The following is a 26,209-nucleotide window of genomic DNA, read 5'->3' on the forward strand; positions in this document are numbered from 1 at the left end:
CCGACCACATGCTCTGTCACACTGCTAGCAGTGCATTTGGGTGCTAACAGTTGGTGCCAGACACTTTATCTTCACAAGGGGGTTTGTACTGGAGGAAAAATGTCTTATGTTTTGACTTTAGGCGTGAAAAAAAGCTCAATGCATTTGATTCCCCTTTAAATGTTTATTTTTCCCCATTTCCTTTTCCACTGGCAATTTGCACATTTCCAGTGTTTAGAAGTTTGGTGAAGTATTTTTGAAAGATGGTTCTTATATGTACACCACATCCATCTGTATGCATTTGATCAAAAATACAATAAAAATAAACTGTAAAATGCCATTGCCAGTTTTGGCTGTACTTTGGAGCAGAATATCTTACTGTTCAAAAACTTTTGACTGCTAGTGTGTATTTATGTGTACTTCTATAATCTGCTATGCTACCTTACTATTTTCAAATCTTTAGTAAATAAAGGTTTCAATTTACGAAAAAAAAAATCGTCACCTTGGAATTATAAGGTTCTATCTGACATTTTTGTCAAAATTGAGTTATTCACATATCCTTATTCTGCGACAACTTATTTACATTATTTGTTGTTTCTTTTGTAAGCTGTGTACATTTGTGGCCTTTTTTTAGAAAACAAAAATGGTTCTATCTACCGAAGTCTATGGAACGGAAAAACTTTGAAGCTCAAGATCTCGAAAGTGCTCAGTAGGGCTGGACAATATGGCAAAAATTTATATCACGATATATTTCTTAATTTCGGTCGATACGATATAATTCCGATATCGATATGGACAATATTAAAAAGCCTCAGGAAAAAACTGCAGAGGACACACTCAATGGATGTCTGTACCTACAAATGTCTGCAAACTGAATTTGCGAAGTCTATAATACATCCAGGCTCCTCCTATTAAAATTATATAAAAACATTTTTAATAAAAAAATACAAAAAAAATAAGGTTCACTTTTTATTTTTATTTAGCCTTTACAAACAAGAAATGTGAAATAAACTATCACATAAATAAAACTCTCAGACTCAGCTTATTAACAATAATATATTTCCATTTAAACTAGAGCAGGCTGATTATTCATATAAATTTAAACAACAAACAAACTGCTTCAGCAGTTTTCAGATAAAGAAACAAAAAGAATAAAATGAATAAAGAGTGAGCAACAACAAAAACACATTGCTCTGGCCGGAACAGAAAAGGGGGAAAGAAATAATAATAAAAATTATGCCACTAGGCCAACTAATTATTAATCCTCTTCCAGAAAGGAGGTCAGGGCTCGCAAAATTTCTAAATCTCTGGTAGCCCTTCGGGCAGGTACTCTTCAGATTTTGGTAGCCCGAAAATTATTTTAACTAGCCCAAATAAAAAAACAACAACTTAAATTTAGAAAATTAGATAGGAGTCTAAATGTCAATCAAAAATATTTTCAATACACAAGTATCAACAAATATCAAGAAATTAATTTTATTTGACTATTTACAGTGTATGCGGAATTTTTAAATATCAATTTGAGGCAATTTATGACCCTTTTTAAGAGCTGCACAAGAAAAATGAACAGTATGAGTGGGGTTGGATGATGTATGGTATTAATCCATATTAAGCCATAAAATTACATGATTTACAGTTCAGATACAGGTTTTTCACAAAAAATCTTATAAAATGGCCTTTATACCATTAAAAGGAATAAATCAAGTATATAATGTATTACATTTATTTAAAACATAAATATAACTGTCTTAATTGTTTAGATTTTTAGAAAGCACATTAACTTCTTTCACATTTACAACTCTGTGTTTGCTGCATAAAAAACATTGGTTGAGATTTGCAATAATCTGACCATCTGAAAATGTGGACGTGCATATTCATTCTCTGTCACTAGGTGGCGCTTTAGGAGCGCTCAGAGCCATAGAGAAAGAGAGTTAGGCCGCGATCACACCGAACGCGTTTTAGCAGTGAGAGGCGCCTTTTTTGAATGGTTTTCTGTTGGCAGTGAGCGTTCTGCGCGCTGCTTATGCGCCCCGGGCGCCTCGCCTTTTTGCCGCCTGCTGCGCCTTGCGTTTTTGCAGAAGCGCTCTGAGTGCTTGAAGTTGAAAAAAAAGCAACTCTGAGCGGAAAAACGCCCGACGTCATTCGTGTTTTTTCCATTGTCCAATCGAATGAATGGAGAGGTGGGCCTTCTGTTGTGGTGACGAAAGTTTACCGTTGCTTAAAAAGTCCGGAGACTGCAAGAAATGGAGGAAAAACTTTTGGTGTCTGTCGTGGGTAACCCGGCGCTGTATTTTTTAGGGTTTCTGCTAATATGACAGTTTAATTAACAGCAAAAACCAAAGATTTTAGAGCGCTGGCGCTATAATCCTTTGATTTGACTGACAGGACAGCTGTTTTGGTCGTTGCCTAGCAACATAAAACAACGGCAGCACACTGCTCTTTTTTAAAAGTCACCAAAAAAAGGCAGTGCTGTGCGCCTCGCGTTTTTAGAACGAAAAGACGTGTTCGGTGTGATCAGGGCCTTACGACACTCCCATAGGCTTCCATTGGAACTGAGGAATGCGGAAGTAAAGCGTGTCATGGAGCACCCAATAGTTCCAAACAACCAATAGCTCCTCCATTGAAGCCCATTCATTTCAGCGTTTCTCAAGCACAGTCGCAGGTAAATTGAAGAAATTACTGCATTTTTTAACATTTTAACGCATCAGTTGACCTCTCGGAAAACTGACCAGTAGTGGTATTTTATGAAGCGTGTTATAGTTAATGTTTATCGTTAGATAATAAACAGTTATACTGTAAATGCAGTTAGATAACGAGAAAAACACCGCAATAGCGACCATAACCAGAAACTAGTTGTCATATTTTTACGTTTTTAGTCTTTCTACGATCTTTCTCTCACTGTAGGAGGTTGAATGAGTTTCAGTAAAGACTGCATTCAAGAAACACGATAAAAATGTATGCTGAATGCAATTGGTTGCCTTGTGTTTTTTAAAACACTATTTTCATCTTTTCTATTATGTTAAATGCCATATTTGCTTGCCTTTTATAATATTCACTTATGCTGTATATTTGAATATCATAAAATAACGAGTAAATTACTTTTTTTTATTTAACATTAAATCGTTAAATCGAAACATAAAAAAGAGTTTGATCATGTCCAAATACACATTCAACTGTATTTTACCTTAAATATCACACTAACTATAATATAAATACTAAATTACAAAATGTTATCTTTTAAATGGTCAGGATCATTATTGCACATACTGTATTATTCAGTACAAAAAAACTCCTCAAAATATTAACTAAATAGAACTGAACTATATATATTACAATTATTTAATTGAATAAAAGTTACACTTAAGGTGTTTGGTCACATTTGACTGCCAAAAAGTATGAGAACATATTAATTATGTCTCTTTATCACTCCCCAGAATAAAATGCGATTGTAAAGCGTATTCAGAGAAGTTATCAATACACAATCAATGCACATTATGTGTTAATAATTTCTCGAAATTGCTGCAAATATAGTAAAACTGCTGTCTATCCTGCTTAAACCCATTCAAACACATTGACAGCGCGGAGCAGTTTGGAACTATTGAGAGCTCCATGAACCACGTGACCGCGCGGCGGCGAGATCAAAGCGTGTCGCAACTCTCTTTCTCTATGGCTCTGGGAGCGCTGAAATATTACGTTTCCCTAGTAACGGCTGTATACAAAGCGGCATTAATGCAGTTTTATCAGGCATGAAATGAAAATGTAAACGATACGTTTCTGAGGACAGTCGGCTCCCTTCAGATACATTCATATAAAGACATCAGTGCCGCGTTTTGACTTTGAAACGTGCAGCGTGCATATTTATTCATTTACATCATTGCCTCTTAAAGTTTAATCCAGTACTATCGCGATTGTTTATTTAACGAAGTCAAAGCCTTTTTGAAAATCTATTTGAAGCGGTCAGCGCTGATATTATGGCGAGTATTTGCATGAACCGTGTATAACTTACCAATGGCAGAGTTTATCCGAACTTAAAAAGCCGAATCACTTCCACACCACTGAATTAGTCTTTCCTCTCTTATCAACTATTTTGTCTGCCTTCTTTCTTGTGGAAGCTTGTTCATCCACATCTGTATTGCGGTCAGGGATGCTAATTTTGTAGCTAAAAACTTCCCGCAACGGAGCTTAACCAACTACTGCTGCTGAGCGCTAGCAGCGTGTCTTTGATGTACGTCATCACGCAATTCTGTTTTGCTCTTTCTGACAGCTGAGCACTGAACGTCATTCAGTGACAAATGCTAATCAGCTAATGTATAAAATTATATATATACATTTGCATATATATACATATATATGCAAATGTATATAGAAATATCGGAAATGGGTTTAAAAATCGTATCACCGTTATTGAAAAAAATTCTATCGCGATATATATTGATATCGAATTATTGTCCAGCCCTAGTGCTCAGAATGCAGAACCTTATAATTCTAAGGAGACGAAATGTTATTTTTTCTTCAATCCTGTCCCTTACTCCTATCTTGTCTGATTTTTTCCCCCGTCTGTGTGGCAGGTATAAGGGTTTTATCAAAGACTGCCCTAGTGGTCAGTTGGACGCAGCTGGCTTTCAGAAGATCTACAAGCAATTCTTCCCCTTCGGTGATCCCACCAAATTCGCCACCTTTGTCTTCAACGTCTTTGATGAAAACAAGGTAACGAGAGGCTTAAAAAAGGAGACATCAATAAAAGGAAAGCACTGTTATATTAGCCTACTGGGTCTTTTTAAAGTTGCAGTTTACCAAGAAGTGTTATGTGTTGTTGATTCATCTTCTTTACTGAGTTGGAAAATTATCACCCTTTAGAATCTCTCCCCGAAGAACTGTTTGGCTGAAAGGCAAAATGCTGTGTGTAAACACTTCATTCACTTTCATTTATTCAGCAAGAGGGACATTACGTTAAATGCAGTTTCAACAGATTTGCAGAATTGAAAATTTTTTTTGTGTGGTAGAACAATTTGCTTTCTGAGTCTGAGCAAAATGATGATGCATTTAGAAGCTTCTTAGAGAATATTACACGCAAGAAACTCTGTGTGTGTGTGTGTGTGTGTGTGTGTGTGTGTGTGTGCGTGTGTGTGTGTGTCTGTTTTTTTTGTGACATATCAGGACACAAATTTGTGTAATAACATGGGTATGACATAGGTATTACAAGGAGAGGGTGACTTATGAGGACATTGTCCATGTCCCCACTTTTCAAAAGGCTTATAAATCATACAGAATACGTTTTTTTGAGAATGTAAAGATATGCACAGTCTTTTGTGAGGGCTAGGTTTAGGTGTAGGGAAGGTGTAGGGTGATAGCAAATATCGTTTGTACAGTATAAAAACCATTACGTCTATGGAATGTCCCCACAATTCACAAAAACAAACATATTTGTGTGTGTGTGTGTGTGTGTGTGTGTGTGTGTGTGTGTGTGTGTGTGTGTGTGTGTGTGTGTGTGTGTGTGTGTGTGTGTGTGTGTGTGTGTGTGTGTGTGTGTGAGTCAGACGTTGCCGGTCTGATGCCCCATAGACTATTCTCAGATGTTTCTAGATTCTCAGCGGGACTGTCTGCTACAATCACATCTTTAGACACACTTCCGAATCACTATGTCAAAATGACATTTCCAGTATGTAAAACCTTCTGTGAAAAGGTACTGAACACAGGTGAGATAACGTCTTTCCCTGCTGCTGCCGTATTTAACTGCAGTTTTTTTGCTGTGTCACTCTGCAGTTGTTTGCCATATTTGCTGTCTCTTTCATCCCAGTTTGACGTGAGACTGTAACAAAGCAGTATAAAACCAGCCCTTTTTTCACTCCTTTAGACTCCTTTTTACTCTTTACCCATCAATTCTCATGTTGTCTTTTTGTTGTGCATCCACAGGATGGGCGCATTGAGTTCTCAGAGTTTATTCAAGCTCTGTCTGTCACATCCAGAGGGACACTGGATGAAAAACTCAGATGTAAGACCAAAATTCCTTTATACATCTCATAATCTCAACAGTGCATCAACATTTTCTTGTTTTTATGCAGCAGAGATGTGTTCATTTGTCTGCAAAAGGCTGTCTCAGGAAGTGACATTTCACAGTCTTGTAGTAAAACAGATGTTTCCCAGATGTAGCAGTATATGTTCTGAAAAAGTCTGTTGCTTCGTTATAATTTGTCATCATGACTAATGAATAAATGAGCATATCAAAATAAACATTAGTTTTCTAATGAGGACCTACAGTTACTCTCAGCTCTTTTGAAAAAGAGTTTTCTTAATGTGCTTGTTTGTTATTGCTGTCACAGGGGCCTTTAAACTTTATGATCTTGATAATGATGGCTACATAACTCGAGATGAAATGCTGAACATCGTGGACGCCATCTACCAGATGGTGGTGAGTCATTTGCTTCTCACTGAACTGCAACATTCTATTACTATTGAGTTAATGAAAGAGCTTTGTTGGAAGGCCAACATGGTTTTTATTGTAAGTCTTAACTCTAAAAATGTATTATGATGGTCTGTCAAATTGATAAAGAGACTGCAGTGAATACCTTTGCAAACACTGTCTTCCAAGAAGCTAAATAGCATTGGGTGCTTTTTTTGGATATGATGTTTTCTTGCTGTTCTGATCATATACAATTGACAAAGAGGCCCCATTCACCAGTGTGGTAAAAGTTATGAAAGTCAACCATTAACTTTCATGAAAACAACAACGTCATTTCTAGTAGATTTGGCTTGTTGTAAAAGTAAAAACATATTTTTTTGCACCTCCATTTTCTGTCAACCAAATATATGTATGTATATACTGTACAGTGGAAGTAAAAACTTTACATACACCTTGCAGGATCTGCAAAATGGTAATTATTTTAGCAAAATATGAAGGATCATACAAAATGCATGTTATTGTTTATTTAGTACTGACCTGAATGAGATATTTCACATAAAAGATGTTTACATATAGTCCACAAGAGAAAATAATAGTTGAATTTACAAAAATGACCCGGTTCAAATATTTACATACTCTTGATTCTTAATACTGTGTTGTTACCTGAATGATCCGCAACTATGTTTTTTTTGTTTTTGTTTTTTTGTTTAGTGGAAGTTGTTCATGTCCACTGTTCTTCAGAAAAAATCCTTCAGGTCCCACAAATACTTTGGTTTTTCAGCATTTTTGTGTATTTAAACCCTTTCCAACAATGACTTTATGATTTTGAGATGCATTTTTTCACCCTGAGGACAACTGACGGACTCATATACAACTATTACAGAAGGTTCAAACGCTCGCTGAACAGAATGAAGATGTGTACATTTTTCTTATTTTGCCTGAATATCATTTTTTTCATTTAGTACTGCCCTTCAGAAGCTACATAGGATACATACCAGAAGTTTCCCAGAAGACAAAATAAGTTACATTTACCCTGATCTTCAAATTCAAAAAGTTTTCAGTCCCAGCTTTTAATGCATTGTGTTTTCTTCTGAAGCATCAGTGAGCGTTTAAACATTCTGTGAAATTTGCATATAAGTCAATCAAGCACATGTAAACTTTTAAACTGGGCAATTTTTATAAATTCAACTATTATTTTGTCTTGTGGACTATATGTAAGTGTCTTTTTATGTGAAATATCTTACTCAGGTCAGTACTAAATAAAAAATAACATGCATTTTGTATGATACCTCCTTTTTTTGGTAAAATAAATTACATTTTGCAGATTCTACAAGGTGTATGTAAACTTTTGACCTCAACTGTATGTTTAACTTAGTATCTAAAATAAACACATGAAAAATAGTACAAATCAAACACATACTGATTATTTGAATTCATGTATGAATATTTTAAATGAAGGTATGTGAAAAAGGATTACAGTGATTATTTTTTTCCTTCAGTTCATTCTGATACATGCAGTCAGCTGAAATGCTTGTATTCAATGCAGTCTGTTCTTTCATTTAATTGCCAAAAAAACAATTTGGTTTTATATAAAGTGCAAAAATACCCACGTTTATCTTTATTTTCCACACAGAAATAAATGCGTAACTCATTTCTGGCACTCAGTATTTGTTTTCCCCAATGATATGCTATAAACACAGATGATTTGTTACCGACTGGAGTTGTTTCTTATCCGCCTACGAAAAGCCAGGTGTATAGGTATCTCCTAATAATTTATGCCTTGTTTATGTCTTGCAGGGGAACACAGTGGAATTACCTGAGGAGGAAAACACACCAGAGAAAAGAGTCGACCGCATCTTTGCTATGATGGATAAGGTGATTTCTGTGTATTTATTTTTCTGTGTATACTTTATTGGTTTTCTGCTGCCTCATTGCACTCATAAACAACATTACTTGTTGAAATAGTTGCCTGTTTAAAAATAAATGTGGAAAATGTACTGCATTTATAGTGAACTGCAATAATTGAGAATTTTCAGTCATTTTTTAAACGACAATCAAATCCCATGACTGTAGTAGTAATAGTTATAGCTGTAGGTTTAATACAATGGCTTATTTTTGCTTTGATTGTCAGGAAGCCTGTCCTTCATCAGGCACTAGAAACACAGAAAGCATGCCACATGAAAGACACAAAATAGAAGCTCTATTAACTATCTAAAGGCCTTTGGAAAGTATTGATAAAAGAGCATTTTGAAAGAACATTGTGATCTAAAGAGAAATTTGAATTTATCTTAAATTCTTCTACCTGATTCCCTGCATATCTTCCACCACCAACTGTATGCACTTAATGTGTGTTTGAACTCTATTGTGTGAACAGAATGCAGATGGGATGTTGACTCTGCAGGAGTTTCAGGAGGGCTCCAAGGCAGACCCCTCTATTGTACAGGCACTCTCCCTTTATGACGGCCTGGTGTAGGCCCATCTCAAAATGGCATTCAGTGAGTCCCATTTTCCCAAATGCTGATAACAGCAATGTACCAGCCTCCTGACTACAGTAACCTGCCCACATCAGTGTTATTTTAGTCTTATTTATATACTGTTATGTTATTTATGATTTTGGCTTTTATTTATAATTTTAGTTTTAATATTAAGGCTGGAATACACTACATGACTTTTAAAATCTGAACAGATTTTTTAAACAACAGGCATCATACACTTAGCAAACAGTGACAGAGGAAAACTGGCCATCATTATGCAACTGAGGATAATACACTAGCAGACTTTGAGGTCTGAAGCTAAAATACTTTTATTTTATTTTAGCTTTATTTTAAGTACCTAAAGGAATTGTTAAAACGTTATTTCACTTCCAGAATAAAAATGTTCTGATAATTTACTAATCCCCATGTAATCCAAGATGTCTTAATGTCTTTCTTTCTTCAGTCGAAATGAAATTAAGTTTTTTGAGGAAAACATTTTTCTGGACTTTAATGAGAGCCAATGGGTTGAAGGTTCAAATTGTAGTTTCATTGCAGCTTCAAAGAGCTGTACACAACCCCAACAAAAATTTTAAATGTATATAGTTTTTAACCACAAATGTGCATCTAGCTCGACCTCACACATTACGTAGTCACGTCAGTAAGGTCAGTAAGGTGACGTAGGTGGAAGTACCGACCCAGAAAAGTGAAACACCCTTTACAAAAAAAAGGCAAAACAATGAACAATTATATGGAGAGATTTTGGAGTTGGAGTAGAAAATGAGATGGAGTTTTTTTCATTCTACCCTACCTTTTTTATTAAGAGTATACACATAGAACCACGCGTGGCACAGAACAAGTGCAAGACAAGCATTTTTGGTTAAGAAGTATATAATTTTTTTTTTTTCTTTTAGAAAATGACAGATTGTTTAGCTACATAAGACATTATTTCTTGAGTGGGATCATGTAGAGCCATTTGAAGCTGCATTAAATCTGCAATTTAGACCTTCAGCCCATTGGCTCCCTGTAAAGTCCACTATATGGAGAAAAATCCTGGTACGTTTCCCTCAGAAACCTTAATTGATCTTTTGAACTGAAGAACGAAAAACATTAACATCTTGGATGACATGGGAGTTAATTATAAAAAAAGAATTTATTCTCGAAGTGAATTAATCCTTTAATATTTTTAGTTAAGCAGAACAACACTAAAACACATCTTTACAATTCTATACAGTTCTTTTCAATACGATACATGTACAATGCAATCTTTATAAAAACTATACAATACTTTTCAATCCAAACGGAAAAAAGTTCTCAGCAAAGAAAAGGTTGTATTTCAGGATGTTAAAACTATGTCAAACCTCAAATATAATCAGCTCTCTGCCTTTTTTAATGTTTTAAAGGAAGAACGTCAGGACCTTTAAAGTAATTATTTTAGGCCTTAGCAGTTTGTTTTAAAGAATTACATTAACTGTAATTACGACAATCTATATTAATTTACCCACTCTGTCTGTTTTTTTCATTTCTATCTATATACTAGGTAATCAATACAGTCCATTTATGTTATCTTGCTGGCACTGTGAGAGGAAAGCTGACCTGTCACAATCTCTTGGACCTGCCAACATAAGGGTGCATTGTGGGTGCTGCTCTTAAGAGAGGATCAGCTGTCAATCACTCATCTCCACTGTCACTGGAAAACAAGAATCTGCTCAAGAACCCTTGCAGAACTAATTTGGGATGAGTGATGTACAGTAAAGGAGCCTAATGAGAGTCTGATGGGTTCAGTGCCCTTTTTGTAAAGAAGACAAGACACTTATATGGACAGTGACTTTGAGGGCATCCACAACAGTGTTATTAAATGTATAACTCAAATATTCTTAACACCAATGAATGAGTTCCTTATATTGCTGTGGACTTAAGATGGACCTAGCTGGATTTTGGTCTAGCCTTCACTACATGATGAACGAAGATGCAGTGGCACCGTTCCATGGAGCTTCAGCAAGCACTGGCATTGAACAACACGCATCTAGGTGTATTTATTTATATAACCTTTCTATGTAAATTAGCAATCTTCAACAATAAACAAAAACGTATAAATCTCCTTATGAATCTCATGCTTGTTATTGAGACTTCATAGTTGACGTCTGACAGCCATGATGTATTACACTGAGACTGGATCTACTCACATGCCTCTGCTTTGCTTGACCCACAGGCAGTCTCACAGTACACCTAGTGATGTAGAAAGCAAATTGTCTACAGTATTGCATATGACTGTCATTATGTGGGCATATATGATGCAGTCAACACTGGAAAGCATGCTCTTCCAGTGTTGAACCTCTGGCCAGTTTGAAAGAATAATATTAATTTTGTACCAATAACATATACAGCATTCATCAGCACTGTACATGCCCACGGTGTTCAAATTCTGCACAGTGTTGATGTATTTAGTAATGTTAAGGGTGTGGTTAAAATCGCACTGCTTTGAAATCAACCTTTTGTTTTAAAGCCCAACATTACTTCTTTTAATAAATGTTACAAAGTCTGTCTGCCCTCCATTAGCAAATGCATTGCTGAGTTTGTCTTAATATCACAGAGACACTGCAGTAAATGAAATATTATGGTTATGGGGTAATGTTAATGAAATGTTAATGGGGTCTCTTTAAATAAAAAATATATATATGAAAAAATGTCTTGGGGTCTGTTTAGGGTGTGTGGGCCATAGCTCTTAAAGTTATTATTTCACCTGAATATTGCATGTTCTGGCTAATAATCACTTTTGCCCTTCGGTCCAGCAGTAGCGGAGGCACGATCACCAGTTTTTAAGGTTGAACTCTGGGAACTATGAGTAGGCTAAGGTAACAAGATCTCAAGTGTCTAAAAGGGGTATACAGTTGAGATTAAAAGTTTACATACACCTTGCAAAATCTGCAAAATGTTCATTACTTTTACCAAAATAAGAGGAATCATACAAAATGCATAGTATTTTTTATTTAGTACTGACCTGAATAAGATATTTCACATAAACAATGTTTACATATAACCCACAAGAGAAAAAATAGTTGAATCTATAAAAAATTACCCCCTTCAAAAGTTCACATATGCTTGATTCGTGTTATCATCTTAATGAGCCACAGCTTTTTTTTTTTTTTTTTTTTTAGTGAAAGCTGTTTATAAGTCCCTGAACAGTTAAACTGCCTGCTGTTCCTCAGAAAAATCCTTCAGGTTCAAACGCTCGCTGCTACTCCAGAAGGAAACACAATGCATTAAGAGCCGGGGCTGTAAACTTTTGAACAGAATGAAGATGTGTACTTTTTTCTTATTTTGCCTAAATACAATATTTTTTTTCAATGAGTTCTGCCCTTCAGAAGCTACAGAAGATACTTACATGTTTCCTGGAAGATTAAATAAGTTGCATTTATTCTAATCTTCAAACTGAAAAGGTTTTCACCCCCAGCTCTTAGTGCATTGTATTTCTGCAAAGTGTATGTAAACCTTTGACCTCGACTGTATACGGAAGCAATAAATTAGTTAAGTATTGAGGTGCCAGGTTATTACGAGCTTAGTACACAATTATTAAGATTAAAATCAATCCTATACTTGACAGGGAGCCAGTGTAGAGACATTTAAGACATTGTAGAGTTATGTGGTCATGTTTTCTCTTCCCTTTAAGGAGTCTAGTGGCTGCATTCTGAACCAAATCACGACGGGAAATGGAAGACTGATAAAAATTATATAATATAACAGTGTACAATAGTACAGTGAGTTATGATAATCAAGCCGAGATGTCTCAAAAGCAAGCTTTCAAGCTTAATTTTAATAAAAAGGCGAAGTTTGCCAAATCTGTTTGTCAAATGTTAAATTGCAGTCAAATAGAATGCCCAAATTCCTGCCACACTGGGGCAAGGAAGCCAAAATCAAAATCAAAACCAACATTTTTCTTAGGACCACACAAAATTTCTGATTTGTGTTCATTTAGGTGTAAGAAATTGCTTGAAAGCCATAACTTAAGTTCGCTTAGACAATCTAAAAATGGTTGAAGAGAGTATTCATTATTATGCTGTAGGGAAAAATAAAGCTGGGTATCATCAGCATATAAATGAAAAGATACTAGATACCAAAGATTCCAAAAGTCACCATATTTTTCAAAAACAGAAGCCAAGGGGAGCAAACGCTTGGAAATAAACACAGGCACAAGGATTGAACCTTGTGGAACACCACAGTCAAGAGGAATGTTTGTAAATGAGTAATGCTATAAGCAAACAGTAAAACACCTATTTGACAAATTTGAATTCTTAAAGAACAGAATTCAGTATCGTATTTGTGTGCAGAAACAGAATCAACGCTGGTATGATCAAGCCAAGGAAAATACATTTTCAGTTGGCCACAACATCATATAGACATAGAGAGTGTTTTTACAACACGTCATTAGTCGGCCATATTGGCGGCACTGAATGTAAACAATGCCATCGAACTGAACGAAACTGGCATATTTTGCTGATCATTGCTGCTGAAAATGATCAATTATTGTCATGTTTTGGGCTGTACTAATTGGTCGGAACGGGAAAAACATACTATAGTACTATAGACTGCCAAAAGTTACAACAAATCAAGGAGAAGAGTGCTAAAAACTGTCTGAGGAATAAAAGGCATTACTTTCTACATGTGCTGGTTCAAAATGAACCAGGATTTCCTGGGCAAGAATCTTGACAACATTCGTGTTTCTTCTTATCATTTCCAGTCAGGTAGGTCAAATATTAGGCGAATATCCTAATACTGCTCGTACATATCTATACCATCTTTTAACTTTAGTTTGTCAAAATATTGAACCCTTTCCTGCTTACTAAGTTCTTCTCTATATGATTTAGCAGCTTCCACGCATTTCTTTCTGTGGTTTAGGCAGCATAAACTAGAAGAACAACGTATTCAATAGTACATTAACCGTGCAATCCATGCTGTTGTTTACATCCGAGTATCGCCAATATGGCTGCATATCCAGGTAACTGACCAAATCGTGACAAACCCTCTATTGAGTCAAGGCTCATGAATATATCCTGCCTCATGGTTTCAAACATTGATCTCCACACTCTCCCTTCCAATAGAAATGGTGTAATGGACATGCAGTATAAAAGGATTCCAGGCTAAAAGGACCAAAAATGGGGATGGATCGGTTCAAGCGGCGAACAAAACTTGACTGCTTGCATAACACAATGGAACACTTGGCATTACTCACAAATCAGTTAAAGAAACCAGATTTTACTCATGGAAAATATTAGTCTCATAAATAATAATGGATGCTGGTACAGATAAAGCACCAAAAAAGAGAAAAGGAATTATGCCTTTTCATATTTGGTCTGACTGCTTCTGGCATTTGTATTAAATCTGTAGTGTTACAAAACAATCAAGATCTCATAACGTATTAAATACATACGGTGTATGTATTTAATAGTGCAAACACTATTGTCTGTCAGAGTTCCTCCTACCCAATATGAGAGCTATGCTGACGGATTATACCAGATAGCTACACTTTCTTGCTATTTGGGCACAGCTACCTCACCTGACAGCCCATCAATTTTAATGGCCTGCTTGGGCTCAGATACCCTCAGCCACTGGAATGTAGGGTCACCTCGCTTCTGTCATGTCATGCCTCGGTGGACATGTTGTTAACAGCAGGTGGTAGGTATCAGTATGGCAGGGTGGGACTGTTTTGTGTTTACATGCAGCAGAGACACTATCTCTGTTCAGTAGATGCACAATATTCTGAATGCTGAATACTCACACTCCTCCGTGAACCTTGTTTTTCTAAGTATATATCTCAAATATCTTATCTGCTTTCAGGCTATGATCCAAACACATCTCTTAGGTCTCATTGATATTCCTAGGATTAGAATTAAGACTTCTGAGGATGCTACCATATGTACCACAGGCTTTCTGGCTATTTTTCACATTGATTTGTGTTTATTTTCTCAAACATTTTTAAAATTATTTATCCATATTAATCTGTTCTTTATATTTTCTGTACATATGCATATCCTAGGCTACAACCAACCAGAGCTTGGTAGTAACTGATACTTGTAATTAGATTAAATTGCATTTTAAAATACTTGTAATCAGACTACAGTTACTTTTTTATTGTTTACATGATTACATATTATTTAAACAACAGCAATATATTATTAATCATATATAGATTCTTCAAAATTCCTCATTTTCTTCAGTTTTCTTCAGGTCTTCAGTTTTGTAGACATTCACACAAAGACTAAATCATTGCAGGTTTAAGAAGTGATTCAACATTGCACCAACTAATAATTTAATAACATTAATTTTTATTTGATTTATTACTCAGTTATTTAACCATGTATCACTATGTCTTTGGAAGGGCTTTTGTCTTTTAAACACATTAAAAAGCACAAATCTAGTTTTTTTTTCTTATTTACATATAGTGCAGGAATTCCTAAACTCTTAAACCTAATATATTTACTTGAAGTACCCCTGAGATTTTAAGATAAATATTTAATAATTAAGTATTACATTTGCAAGTTCAGAGTTTTTCGACATGGTCATTTTTAATGGTCACATAACATACATGCAAGTAAACATTTTTTTTTTGTTATCAAGTTTTGTTATCAACATTTTTTTTATTGATGTTATTTTAAAATAATTTATTTTAATTGTACATTTTTATGCTTCTTATTATCTTTCCATTAAACTCACATTAAACTTGTTCCTTTAAAAGCCCCAGTTTAGGAAACCTTGACATTATGTAATGTTTAATGCACTTCTAGCTGTTAATAACAATGAATGTATATATATATATATATATATATCATGGTTTCCGCAAAAATATTAAGCAGCACTGTTTTCAGCGTTTATAATAAGAAATGTTAAAAAAAGGATGATTTCTGACACTTAGAATTCATGCTGAAAATTCAACTTTTACATCACAAAAATAATTTCCATTTTTAATATATTAAATTCGGCTATATTTTATAATAATATTTTACAGTACTATTGTTTTGGTATCTTTTTTTAGCATAAAAGACTACTCTTACCGACTCCTAATCTATATAATATACGAATTACAGAGTTTTTGGGTACTAAATGTGACCCTGGACCACAAAACCATCTTAGGTAGCACAGGTATATTTGTAGCAATAGCCAAAATACATTGTAAGTGTCAAATTTATATTTCTTTTATGCCAACATTCATTAGGTATCCATAAGTAAAGATCATATTCCATTTAGATATTTGTAAAATTTCTACCGTAAATATAATAAAACTTTTTGATTAGTAATATGCATTGCTAAGAACTTCATTTGGACAACTTTAAAGGTGATTTTCTCAATATTTAGATTTTTTTTGCACCCTCAGATTCCAGATTTTCAAATAGTTATATCTCGGCCAAATGTTGTCCTATCCTAACAAGCTTATTTATTCAGCTTTTTCTTATGATATAATAATATTTAAGCAACCACGCCGTTAATCGTTTATGACTGAAATTCACAGTTTGTTGGCAAAGTGCGCCCCCTGTTGACCATCAAACGACGTGCGCCACATAAACAATTTGTGTGACTTTCAACTCGATTAAAATATCATGAGGTTCATGCATATTGAATGACTCAAAGCATTCTGCATACAGTATTAAACGAATGCAAACTCATTCAAAATCATGTTTTGAAAAAGTGACAGGCGGCGGACACTCCCCCTGACTTCCTCCCGCTCGTGTCAAATTGCTCGTCCCGCAACTTCCTGTCGCTGTAATTCCTCATTGCTAACGGAGGCTGAGGCTCCCTATCTTAGCCTAGCTAGCTAACTCCACAAACAGAAAAGAGCAACAATAAATGTAACTTACTTTAAAATTAACGTATGATATTACGTTTTGAAATAATACAGCCGTTAAAATGTGAACGAATGGAGAGCTAATGAATTTTCTGAATAAAATCGTTTCCGTTATGTTTAAATATTGCTGTATGTTATAATGCTAGCTCAGGAGTCTACAGATTTGCCTGACGGCAGCTAGCAGGGAGTTTTACCGTTTTTTGTGTCGATAAAATTCGATTGTCACTAGACAAGGCCAGATTGTGACTCGACTGCAAAAATTAAAGTTTCTCATTTGTAGAGCATTATCGATTTGCGTTGACACCTGTTAGCTAGCGCGGCTAGCTAGCGCTCTCCTCACACTGATTCTACTGGAAATGGTGAGTGTTTCTTGTCTTCTCTATTTAGGTTTTACCATTATTCTTGGGTTAATAAGATATATAATTGCTGAATAGCTGTTGGCCCTGTTCTTGTGATTGATTTGGTGTAAATATAAAAGAAAAGAGCATTTTTCTTTTATCAAGTCTTTGGCCTTCGAGCTAGCGAATTTGTTTTAGCAAGTGTGTTTGGAAACCAGAGAGCTGTATTCCAGGTACATGACAGCTTGTCAGTTTCTGTGCAGAAAGCTGTGTTAGCATGTCAACCGAGTAGTCATTGAGATCTCTCGTGAGCCACATTTGTCATGTTTTGGACCTTCAAATAAATTAGTACTTCTAAATCCTGTTTTATACGATTTAGAGCTATGCAGATTACATTAACATTACTCAAAGGTTGCATCAGAATGCAGTATCAGTTTTCTCTGATAGGCATCCATTATGTAATCTGAAGGTGTTTTTCTTTTTTTGTATCTCTTTGATGCAGTATTCTAGTATTGTTTTACTCTGTATGTAAAAAGTACTGTTTGTTCCACATCATTTGTTTATATGTCAACAGGTAGACGCCCTCATGTGCCCATGGAAAAGGCGGCTTTTGAGGGGTGGCTGGAGTCAGTTTCCACCACCTTCCTGGCGCTAAGTGACCAGCAGCGCAACCAATCGCTGGACCACCTCATCTCACTGAGCGGCGCCGCCCAACTGCGACACCTGTCCAATAGGTTGGAAGCGCTGCTGAAGCGGGATTTCCTGCGCCTGCTGCCATTAGAGCTGGCCTTCTACCTGCTGCGCTGGCTGGACCCCCAAACCCTGCTCACCTGCTGTCTGGTGTGCAAGCAGTGGAATAAAGTCATCAATACCTGTACAGAAGTGTGGCAGAGCGTGTGTCGAGACCTGGGGTGGCGCATCGATGAGTCCATCCAGGATGCAACACACTGGAAAGTTGTTTACCTAAAGGCCAAACTGCGCATGAAGCAGCTAAGGGAGGAGGATGCTTTTGAGACAAGCTCTCTCATTGGACACAGTGCTCGGGTATATGCTCTCTACTACCGGGATGGGCTCCTCTGCACAGGTGCGTCACTTTTATAGTTGCTTTTCCTCGTGGTGTCTAATTTCTAAATGCCTCTTATTCATCATATCATGAATGATTCATCCAATAATGTTTTTGCATTGAGCTTGTGATTTAAAAAAAAATCTAGTTTCTATAGCTCGCACTTCCAATGAAGCGACAGATTTCTCCAATCATTTTCACCACCACCCTTTTTTAAAATTTGACTTAAATTAAGCTTGCCTTCAGATCTGCCTCCATCCAATCACCTGTCAAGTCCCTGCACTATTTTTTATTTATTTTTTTACTTTTTTGATAATTTGTTTCTCTTGGATCTACGTCACATGCCGGAGTAAATATCTGTTGCTATTTCCATCACACACAATAATAAATGATATGTTACTCTCTACATTAGCTCAATTTTAGTCTCCAGTGTAGGGATGAATGAGTTATTGTGCTCTTTATGGATATATGCATCTCAGGGTCATTAAAAATTATATATAGGTACAGTGTCCTCCACAAATATTGGCACCCTTGGCAAATATGAACAAAGGCATTTGTGGAAATAAATCTTCATCATTTATCCTTTTGATATTTCATTAAAAAAAATTCACAAAATTCTAACACTTCATTGAAGTAAAACAATGGAATCATGAAATGATTTTCTCTAGTTCACGTTGGCCACAATTATTGGTACCCCTAAAAATTGAGTAAAATGTCTCTGAAGTATATTCCTATTCATATTTACATTTTTGTAGCACACCAGGATGATGGAGCATGAAACACTAGGAGCATGAAATTGTCCAGCCATGACTTTCTGTCGCAGAGGAACACAAAGGCTAAATTCCCTTAATTTGTCCATCACAAAAAGTAAAACCAAAGAATATAGTTCTGATCTCTGGAACAAGATTGTTGAGCTTCACAAAATAGAAAGTGGCTGTAAGAAAATAGCTAAAGCTATCAGGGCAGTAATTTAATAAGTTTCACTCAATAGAACATTTTACAAATCTGCCTGGAAGACAATGTGTGTCTGTATCGTCCTAATGCATGGTGAGAGTTTGAGTGGCCAAAGACTCTTTAAGGATCACAGCTGGAGAGCTGCAAAGATTAGTTGAGTCTTAGGGTCAGAAAGCCTTAAAGTCAAGGTTTTAGCATAAACAAATCAAAACCTGACTGCCTATGTTGGAAATCTTATAATGGGTCGTGGTTGGATCTTCCATCAGGACAATGATCCCAAACAAATATCCAAACAAACACAAAAATGAAGCTTCTGCCTGAGATTCTGAAGGATCTGGAGTTATTCTGTATGAAATGATGGTCTCTCTGATCTCTTGCCAGGTGTTTTCCAAATTCATCAGCTATTATAGGAGGGACTCAGAGCTGTTATCTTGGGAAATGGATTTTGCAATAATTGGGTGCCAATAATTGTGGTCAACGCAAACTAAAGAAAAACATTTAATTTTTTCCCCATTTTCAATTGTTTTGCTTGCAGATTGCGGATGCAGTTGCCTTTGCTCATATTTACCAAGGGTGCCAATATTTGTGAACATTGTATATGAAGTAGTTGGTTTATGTAAAGCTGTTCTATGTTGTCTTTTTATATACTGAACTGAATGTGGCTGTAGTGTTGTTCATTATACAAAGCCGTATTTTCTCTGTGGCACTAAAATGACACTTCTTTGCGAGGGGAAACCAGTAATTAATTCAGTAAGTATGTAATTAAATTCAGTGGGTGTACTGGTGAAACATGGGTAAGAGACTGAAGATACTACTTGTTTTGAAGATAATGTTTGGTGGCACGCTGATCAAAGACGTCCTCTCCCTTAGGTTCTGATGACCTGTCAGCCAAACTATGGGATGTCCGCACAGGGCAGTGTGTCTACGGCATCCAGACCCACACCTGTGCCACTGTCAAATTTGATGAGCAGAAACTAGTGACAGGGTCTTTTGACAACACCATTGCATGCTGGGAGTGGAGCACTGGTGCCAAAATCCAGCAATTCCGAGGACATACTGGGGCGGGTTGGTGTCAAGTTCTCAATTTTTCCAGCTAATGTCATTAGATGAACATTAAAGGGATAGTTCACCCAAAAATGAATAATTACCCCATGATTTACGCAGCCTCAAGCCATCCTAGGTATATATGACTTTATTCTTTCATGTTATTGCAATCAGAGTTATATTAAAAAAATGTCTGTCTCTTCTAAGCTTTATAGTGGCAGTGGGTAGTGGTCCAGATTTTAAAGCAAAATATAATAATAATCACAGCTTTCTATAAGAAAATATCTATATTTATAACTTTATAAACCATAATCTCTAGCTTCCTCTAACTGTTGTATACGAGTGAGTATCGTTTTAGTGGATGACGTAGGCAAACGCAGTGATGAATGTGGAAGCGCACTGGAGAAAGAAGTAGAAAATGAGGATTTGTAAAGAAAAATGATTGATTTTGATACAAGCCAAGAACAAAACAAACCTTGGTTCTCACGAGACTAGCATATTCTCACTGGAGCTTACGCTATGTCGACGTCCTACAGTCGTGGCCAAAAGTTTTGAGAATTACATAAATATTGGAAATTGGAAAAGTTGCTGCTTAAGTTTTTATAATAGCAATTTGCATATACTCCAGAATGTTATGAAGAGTGATCAGATGAATTGCATAGTCCTTCTTTGCCATGAATATTAACTTAATCCCAAAAAAAACTTTCTACTGCATTAAGAAGGCTTCAGGGCGTCCAAGAAAGTCCAGCAAGCGCCAGGATCGTCTCCTAAAGAAGATTCAGCTGCGGGATCGGAGTGCCACCAGTGCAGAGCTTGCTCAGGAATGGCAGCAGGCAGGTGTGAGCGCATCTGCACGCACAGTGAGGCCAAGACTTTTGGAAGATGGCCTGGTGTCAAGAAGGGCAGCAAAGAAGCCACTTCTCTCCAAAAAAAAAACATCAGGGACAGATTGATCTTCTGCAAAAAGTATGGCGAATGGACTGCTGAGGACTGGGGCAAAGTCATATTCTCCGATGAAGCCTCTTTCTGATTGTTTGGGGCATCTGGAAAAAAGGCTTGTCCGGAGAAGAAAAGGTGAGCGCTACTATCAGTCCTGTGTCATGCAAACAGTAGAGCATCCTGAGACCATTCATGTGTGGGGTTGCTTCTCATCCAAGGGAGTGGGCTCACTCACAATTTTGGCCAAAAACACAGCCATGAATAAAGAATGGTACCAAAACACCCTCCAACAGCAACTTCTTCCAACAGTCCAACAACAGTTTGGTGAAGAACAATGCATTTTCCAGCACGATGGAGCACCGTGCCATAAGGGAAAAGTGATAACTAAGTGGCTCGGGGACCAAAACGTTGACATTTAGGGTCCATGGCCTGGAAACTCCCCAGATCTTAAAACTTGTGGTCAATCCTCAAGAGGCGGGTGGACAAACAAAAACCCACTAATTCTGACAAACTCCAAGAAGTGATTATGAAAGAATGGGTTGCTTTCAGTCAGGATTTGGCCCAGAAGTTGATTGAGAGCATGCCCAGTCAAATTGCAGAGGTCCTGAAAAAGAAGGGCCAACACTGCAAATACTGACTCTTTGCATAAATGTCATGTAATTGTCGATAAAAGCCTTTGAAACGTATGAAGTGCTTGTAATTATATTTCAGTACATCACAGAAACAACTGAAACAAAGATCTAAAAGCAGTTGAGCAGCAAACTTTGTGAAAACTAGTATTTGTGTCATTCTCAAAACTTTTGGCCATGACTGTATGTCATTCACTGGATTGCCAACCTCTCCTGAATGTAAATATGGCAGTTAGCAGAAGCTAGACATTAAGGTTTATAAAGTAGTAAATATGGGTATTTGTCTTACTCAAACACATCGATTCACTTCAGGAGGCCTTGTGATTGTATAAGCTATCCCTTTAATACTTGCTTTTGCCTATGGTTTCTGTTTTGTTAGTGCAGTCCTTCATGGTTATGTCATGGCATCAAGATGTAGCGTATGCATGATCCTAAAGATTTGCTGTTGTTGCAGTATTCAGCATAGACTACAACGATGATTTGGACACCCTGGTCAGCGGCTCAGCAGACTTCACTGTAAAAGTCTGGTCCCTGTCTTCAGGCACCTGTGTCAACACTCTTACTGGACACACTGAGTGGGTCACTAAGGTAAGACTCTTGACAAGGTTACATTGTGTGTGTGTTTTATTTTTTTAAATTTTTTTTGAGAACATTAGTTTTTCTAACTCTGCAACTGTATGGTTCATCTGTGCTTGTTTAGGTGCACCTTCAAAAAAGCCAAGTGGAGTCCATGATGCACAGTCCTGGTGACTACATACTACTGAGTGTTGATAAGTATGAAATAAAGGTAATGTACATCACTTGTGCAAGTATTCTTAAGTTGCATGAATGTTGTTGTTTATTGTAAAGTTTGATGTCAATCCAGTATTTTACAACACCTCTAGTTGCATTGATGTAGTTATGTGATATTCTGACTTCATATGGATACAATATTTATCAGGTTCTGTTTGTCCATAGGTGTGGCCTATAGGCTGTGAGATCAACTGTAAGTGCTTGAAGACTCTATCCGTGTCAGAAGACCGCAGTGTCTGCTTGCAGCCGCGATTGCAGTTTGACGGCCGCTACATTGTCTGTTGTTCAGACCTGGGCATATACCAGTGGGACTTTGCAAGTTTTGATGTCGTCAGGTACATTAATGTCTACTTCTTAAATGTTTAACCAAGCTGCCAGTAACCCTATTGAATCAACAATTCTTTGAATGTTTTTATAGTAGAGAGGACATGTATTTTTATATACATACAGTACCAGTCAAGTTTTTGAACAGTAAGATTTGTAATGTTTTTTTTTTTTAAGAAGACTGCATTTTTTTTTTTACTCAAAGTACAATTTTTAAATATTTTTACTATTTAAAATAACTGTTTTCTATTTGAATATATTTTAAAATGTAATTTAAACTTATTTCAACGCTGACTTTTTAGCATCTTTACTCCAATCACATGATCCTTCAGAAATCATTCTAATATTCTGATTTGCTGCTCAAAAACATTTACGATTATTGTGTTAAACAGCTGAGTAGAATTTTTTTTTCAGGTTTCTTTGAATAGAAAGTTCAGAAGAACAGCATTTATTTGAAATAGAAATCTTTTGTAACATTATAAATGTCTTTTATAATCACTTTTGATCAATTTAAAGCATCCTTGCTAAATAAATGTCTAAATAAATTTCTTTCCTGCCCAAAGTTATACTGACTTCAAGCTTTTGAATGGTATAGTGTATAATGTTACAAAAGCTTTTTATTTCACATAAATGCTAATATTTGGATCTTTCTATTCATCAAAGGATCCTAAAAAAATGTACTCATCTGTTTTAAGTATTGATGATGATGATGATGATGATGATAATAATAATTAAAAACATTTCTTGAACAGCAAATTAGTATATGAGAATGATTGCTGAAGAATCATGTGACACTAGGGCTGGACGATAAATCGAACGATATTGTGAGGCGCGTTTAGTCAATGAAGCCGGTACTTTGATTAGTAGTAAATCTCCATCACGTGCGTTCCGCTCAGGTTCCGCTGGAGCGGCAATTAATACACAGAGACGTAAATCTCTGACAAGCTATGCCAAATCGCGCTCAAAATCGAATGCGAATCGAATGCGATTTTGAGCGCGATTTGGCGTAGCTTGTCAGAGATTTACGTCTCTGTGTATTAATTGCTGCTCCAGCTGAACGCACGTGATGAAGATTTACTACTAATCAAAGTACCGGCTTCATTGACTAAACGCGCCTCACAATATTGTTCGATTTATCGTCCAGCCCTATGTGACACTAAAGATGAGTAATGATGCTGAATATTTAACTCACAGGAATAAATTGTTTTAAAATATTCAAGTAGAAATTATGGTAAACATATTTCACAATATTACTGCTTTTGCTGTATTTTAGGTCAAATAAATGCAGGCTTGGTGAGCAGAAGAGAATTCTTAAAAAAAAAAAAAAAAAATATATATATATATATATATATATTAGAGGTCGACCGATATTGATTTTTACCGATACCGATAGCTAGGTTGGACCACACTGGCCGATACCGATTAATTGACCGATAGTTTTTGAAAATGGATACTGAACGGCAACTAAAATAGTGCTGTACTATTTAAAAAAAAAATACTAAACCATACTTTGTAAATGAATAAAAATATTAATATTAATTATATATTGATCATTAAAGTTATTTCATAGTTCATTAATGTTAACAAAATAAACTTCAAAATTTAACAATATTACAGTAAATGTTGAAATTAACAGACTCTAACAAGGAACAACACTTCTATTCTACAGCTTTCATCAATCTTAGTTGATGTTACAAATGGGCTCATTGTAAAGTGGTGTGAATCTTTACATTTTAACAATATGTAAAATTGCAGGTTTTATGCCTTTTGTTCATATTTGGAATCTCTGTATGTCAGTAGGCCTACTGCCATCTTAAAATTAAGATTCAATTTAATTACAATTTTCAATATCAACTAAATATAACCATGCATCACATTCTCAGTTTTCAATATTACTGCACATGGCTACATTTTCATTTACATTTTACATCAAATTGATTTTTCCATTATATAAGCAGGCTACTTTTTTAAACAATTACTTATTTAAAATAAGTGTTCTTTTTTCTTTATCATTTGATTATTGCTGATGAGATCGTAGACAGTAGCTTCTTTAACAGGCTGCATTAAAACGAATGCACAGATCTATTTCGATATATCAAATGTTTTGTCCTGCTCTGAAAACATAACTGACTGTGTGTACTGTACATCAGTTTCGTATAAAAGTATTCGAAAATGCAAGTGCATTTAACCGCATCCGCAATCGAGCTTTTTAGGACGAACAAAGTGAAAGTCTGTCAGTGCGTGAGTTTTGTGCATCTAATAGTAGCCTACTACATTACAAACGGCAGAAATGAAGGCAAATGTAAAGTAAAAAACTGCGGTTGAAAGTTCACACTGTCAAACAATGCACATGTAGCTCACAGTGCAAATCCTGTGCAATGAAGCCCGCCGCGTCTCTAGCGCGCACATGTGCCATATGCGGGAAAAACACACGCTCATTGAAGAGAGGATTGCGATGCATCGGAGAATCCTTTTTTTTACCCACCCTTAATGAAGCGCTGCCTTAACGGATAACTTGCAGGTATCAAACACACACAGGACACGTTGTGTACTTAAAGCAGAAATCTAAAACTGTTTATTTAATCACCAAACGGGCAAATGTTTACTTCAAGAATGATAAAAAAGCGGCAAAGGTTTGATTAAAGAACAGATCGAACGGAAAGAGAAAGTGCGATCTATATCGTTAATTTCAGCCATTTCAGAAACAATTTCTTTTCTGTTTTACATTTATGTTTAAATATTATTTGTTTTGTTTCAGTTTAATATGTTAATTACGAAAGAAGTTTGTGTAATTTGTAAATTTCATAAAGGACGTGGTATGAATTGGACGGCAATACGCCGGGAGAATTGGAGAGGGTCAGACACAATTTTTGACCACTTCGTATGTTTTTATTTGTGGAAAATCCCTTCTTAAACGAATTTCGTTTTGTATAATTTTTATCTTACTTTTTAATAGATATTTTTGTTGATCAGTTATTAAAATCAAATAAGAACAGGAAAATGGCATTGTAAAATAAAGTGCGTGACTACCATGCTTCCGCTGCCTGCAAAGGCTAAAACATAAATTATAGCTCTATATGAAGCATACAGACATTATTAGAGCTACAGAAATAAAAAATTATTTTGCTTAAATGCACAATACTCAATCTTCCAGCCCAGGGTCAAGTCTTTATCAACATTAACAATGATTTGGGACAGATCTGTAATGTAAAACTATGGCACGCTGTGACTCGGCAGGATTCTGTCGGCTGAAAGAACACAGTTTGCTTTCTCACGTCACGTCTTTAAATCTGCAACTTTGCTGGCTAAGAATATCACCAGCTGGATATGAATCAATACAAATATATGGTAACAATCCTGACATTAAACATTGGTCTGGGGCTTAACCTCTCATACACTATGACAGCGGAGCAGAGCGGAGCCGCTTCAGCAAAGAACG

General features: G+C 36.0%; 2 protein-coding genes across 2 annotated transcripts in view; both read left to right on the forward strand.

Annotated features, from left to right (window-relative positions):
* ncs1a (neuronal calcium sensor 1a) overlaps positions 1-10,951 on the forward strand; it is a 32,191-nt gene extending 21,240 nt beyond the window's left edge. Inside the window, exons 3-8 of the mRNA XM_073839699.1 lie at positions 4,548-4,686; positions 5,893-5,971; positions 6,300-6,388; positions 8,177-8,254; positions 8,754-8,874; positions 10,391-10,951. Of these exons, the coding sequence (XP_073695800.1) occupies positions 4,548-4,686; positions 5,893-5,971; positions 6,300-6,388; positions 8,177-8,254; positions 8,754-8,852 (484 nt within the window). The 3' untranslated portion in view covers positions 8,853-8,874; positions 10,391-10,951. The remainder of the gene's footprint in view (positions 1-4,547; positions 4,687-5,892; positions 5,972-6,299; positions 6,389-8,176; positions 8,255-8,753; positions 8,875-10,390) is intronic.
* A 5,674-nt stretch (positions 10,952-16,625) lies between these two features.
* Positions 16,626-26,209, forward strand: part of fbxw2 (F-box and WD repeat domain containing 2) — a 13,181-nt gene continuing 3,597 nt past the window's right edge. The window contains exons 1-6 of the mRNA XM_073840596.1: positions 16,626-17,046; positions 17,600-18,109; positions 19,913-20,107; positions 22,109-22,242; positions 22,355-22,441; positions 22,612-22,781. Of these exons, the coding sequence (XP_073696697.1) occupies positions 17,620-18,109; positions 19,913-20,107; positions 22,109-22,242; positions 22,355-22,441; positions 22,612-22,781 (1,076 nt within the window). The 5' untranslated portion in view covers positions 16,626-17,046; positions 17,600-17,619. The remainder of the gene's footprint in view (positions 17,047-17,599; positions 18,110-19,912; positions 20,108-22,108; positions 22,243-22,354; positions 22,442-22,611; positions 22,782-26,209) is intronic.

This window comes from Garra rufa, chromosome 5 (assembly GCF_049309525.1).
Source record: "Garra rufa chromosome 5, GarRuf1.0, whole genome shotgun sequence".
Taxonomy (NCBI): Eukaryota; Metazoa; Chordata; class Actinopteri; order Cypriniformes; family Cyprinidae; genus Garra; species Garra rufa.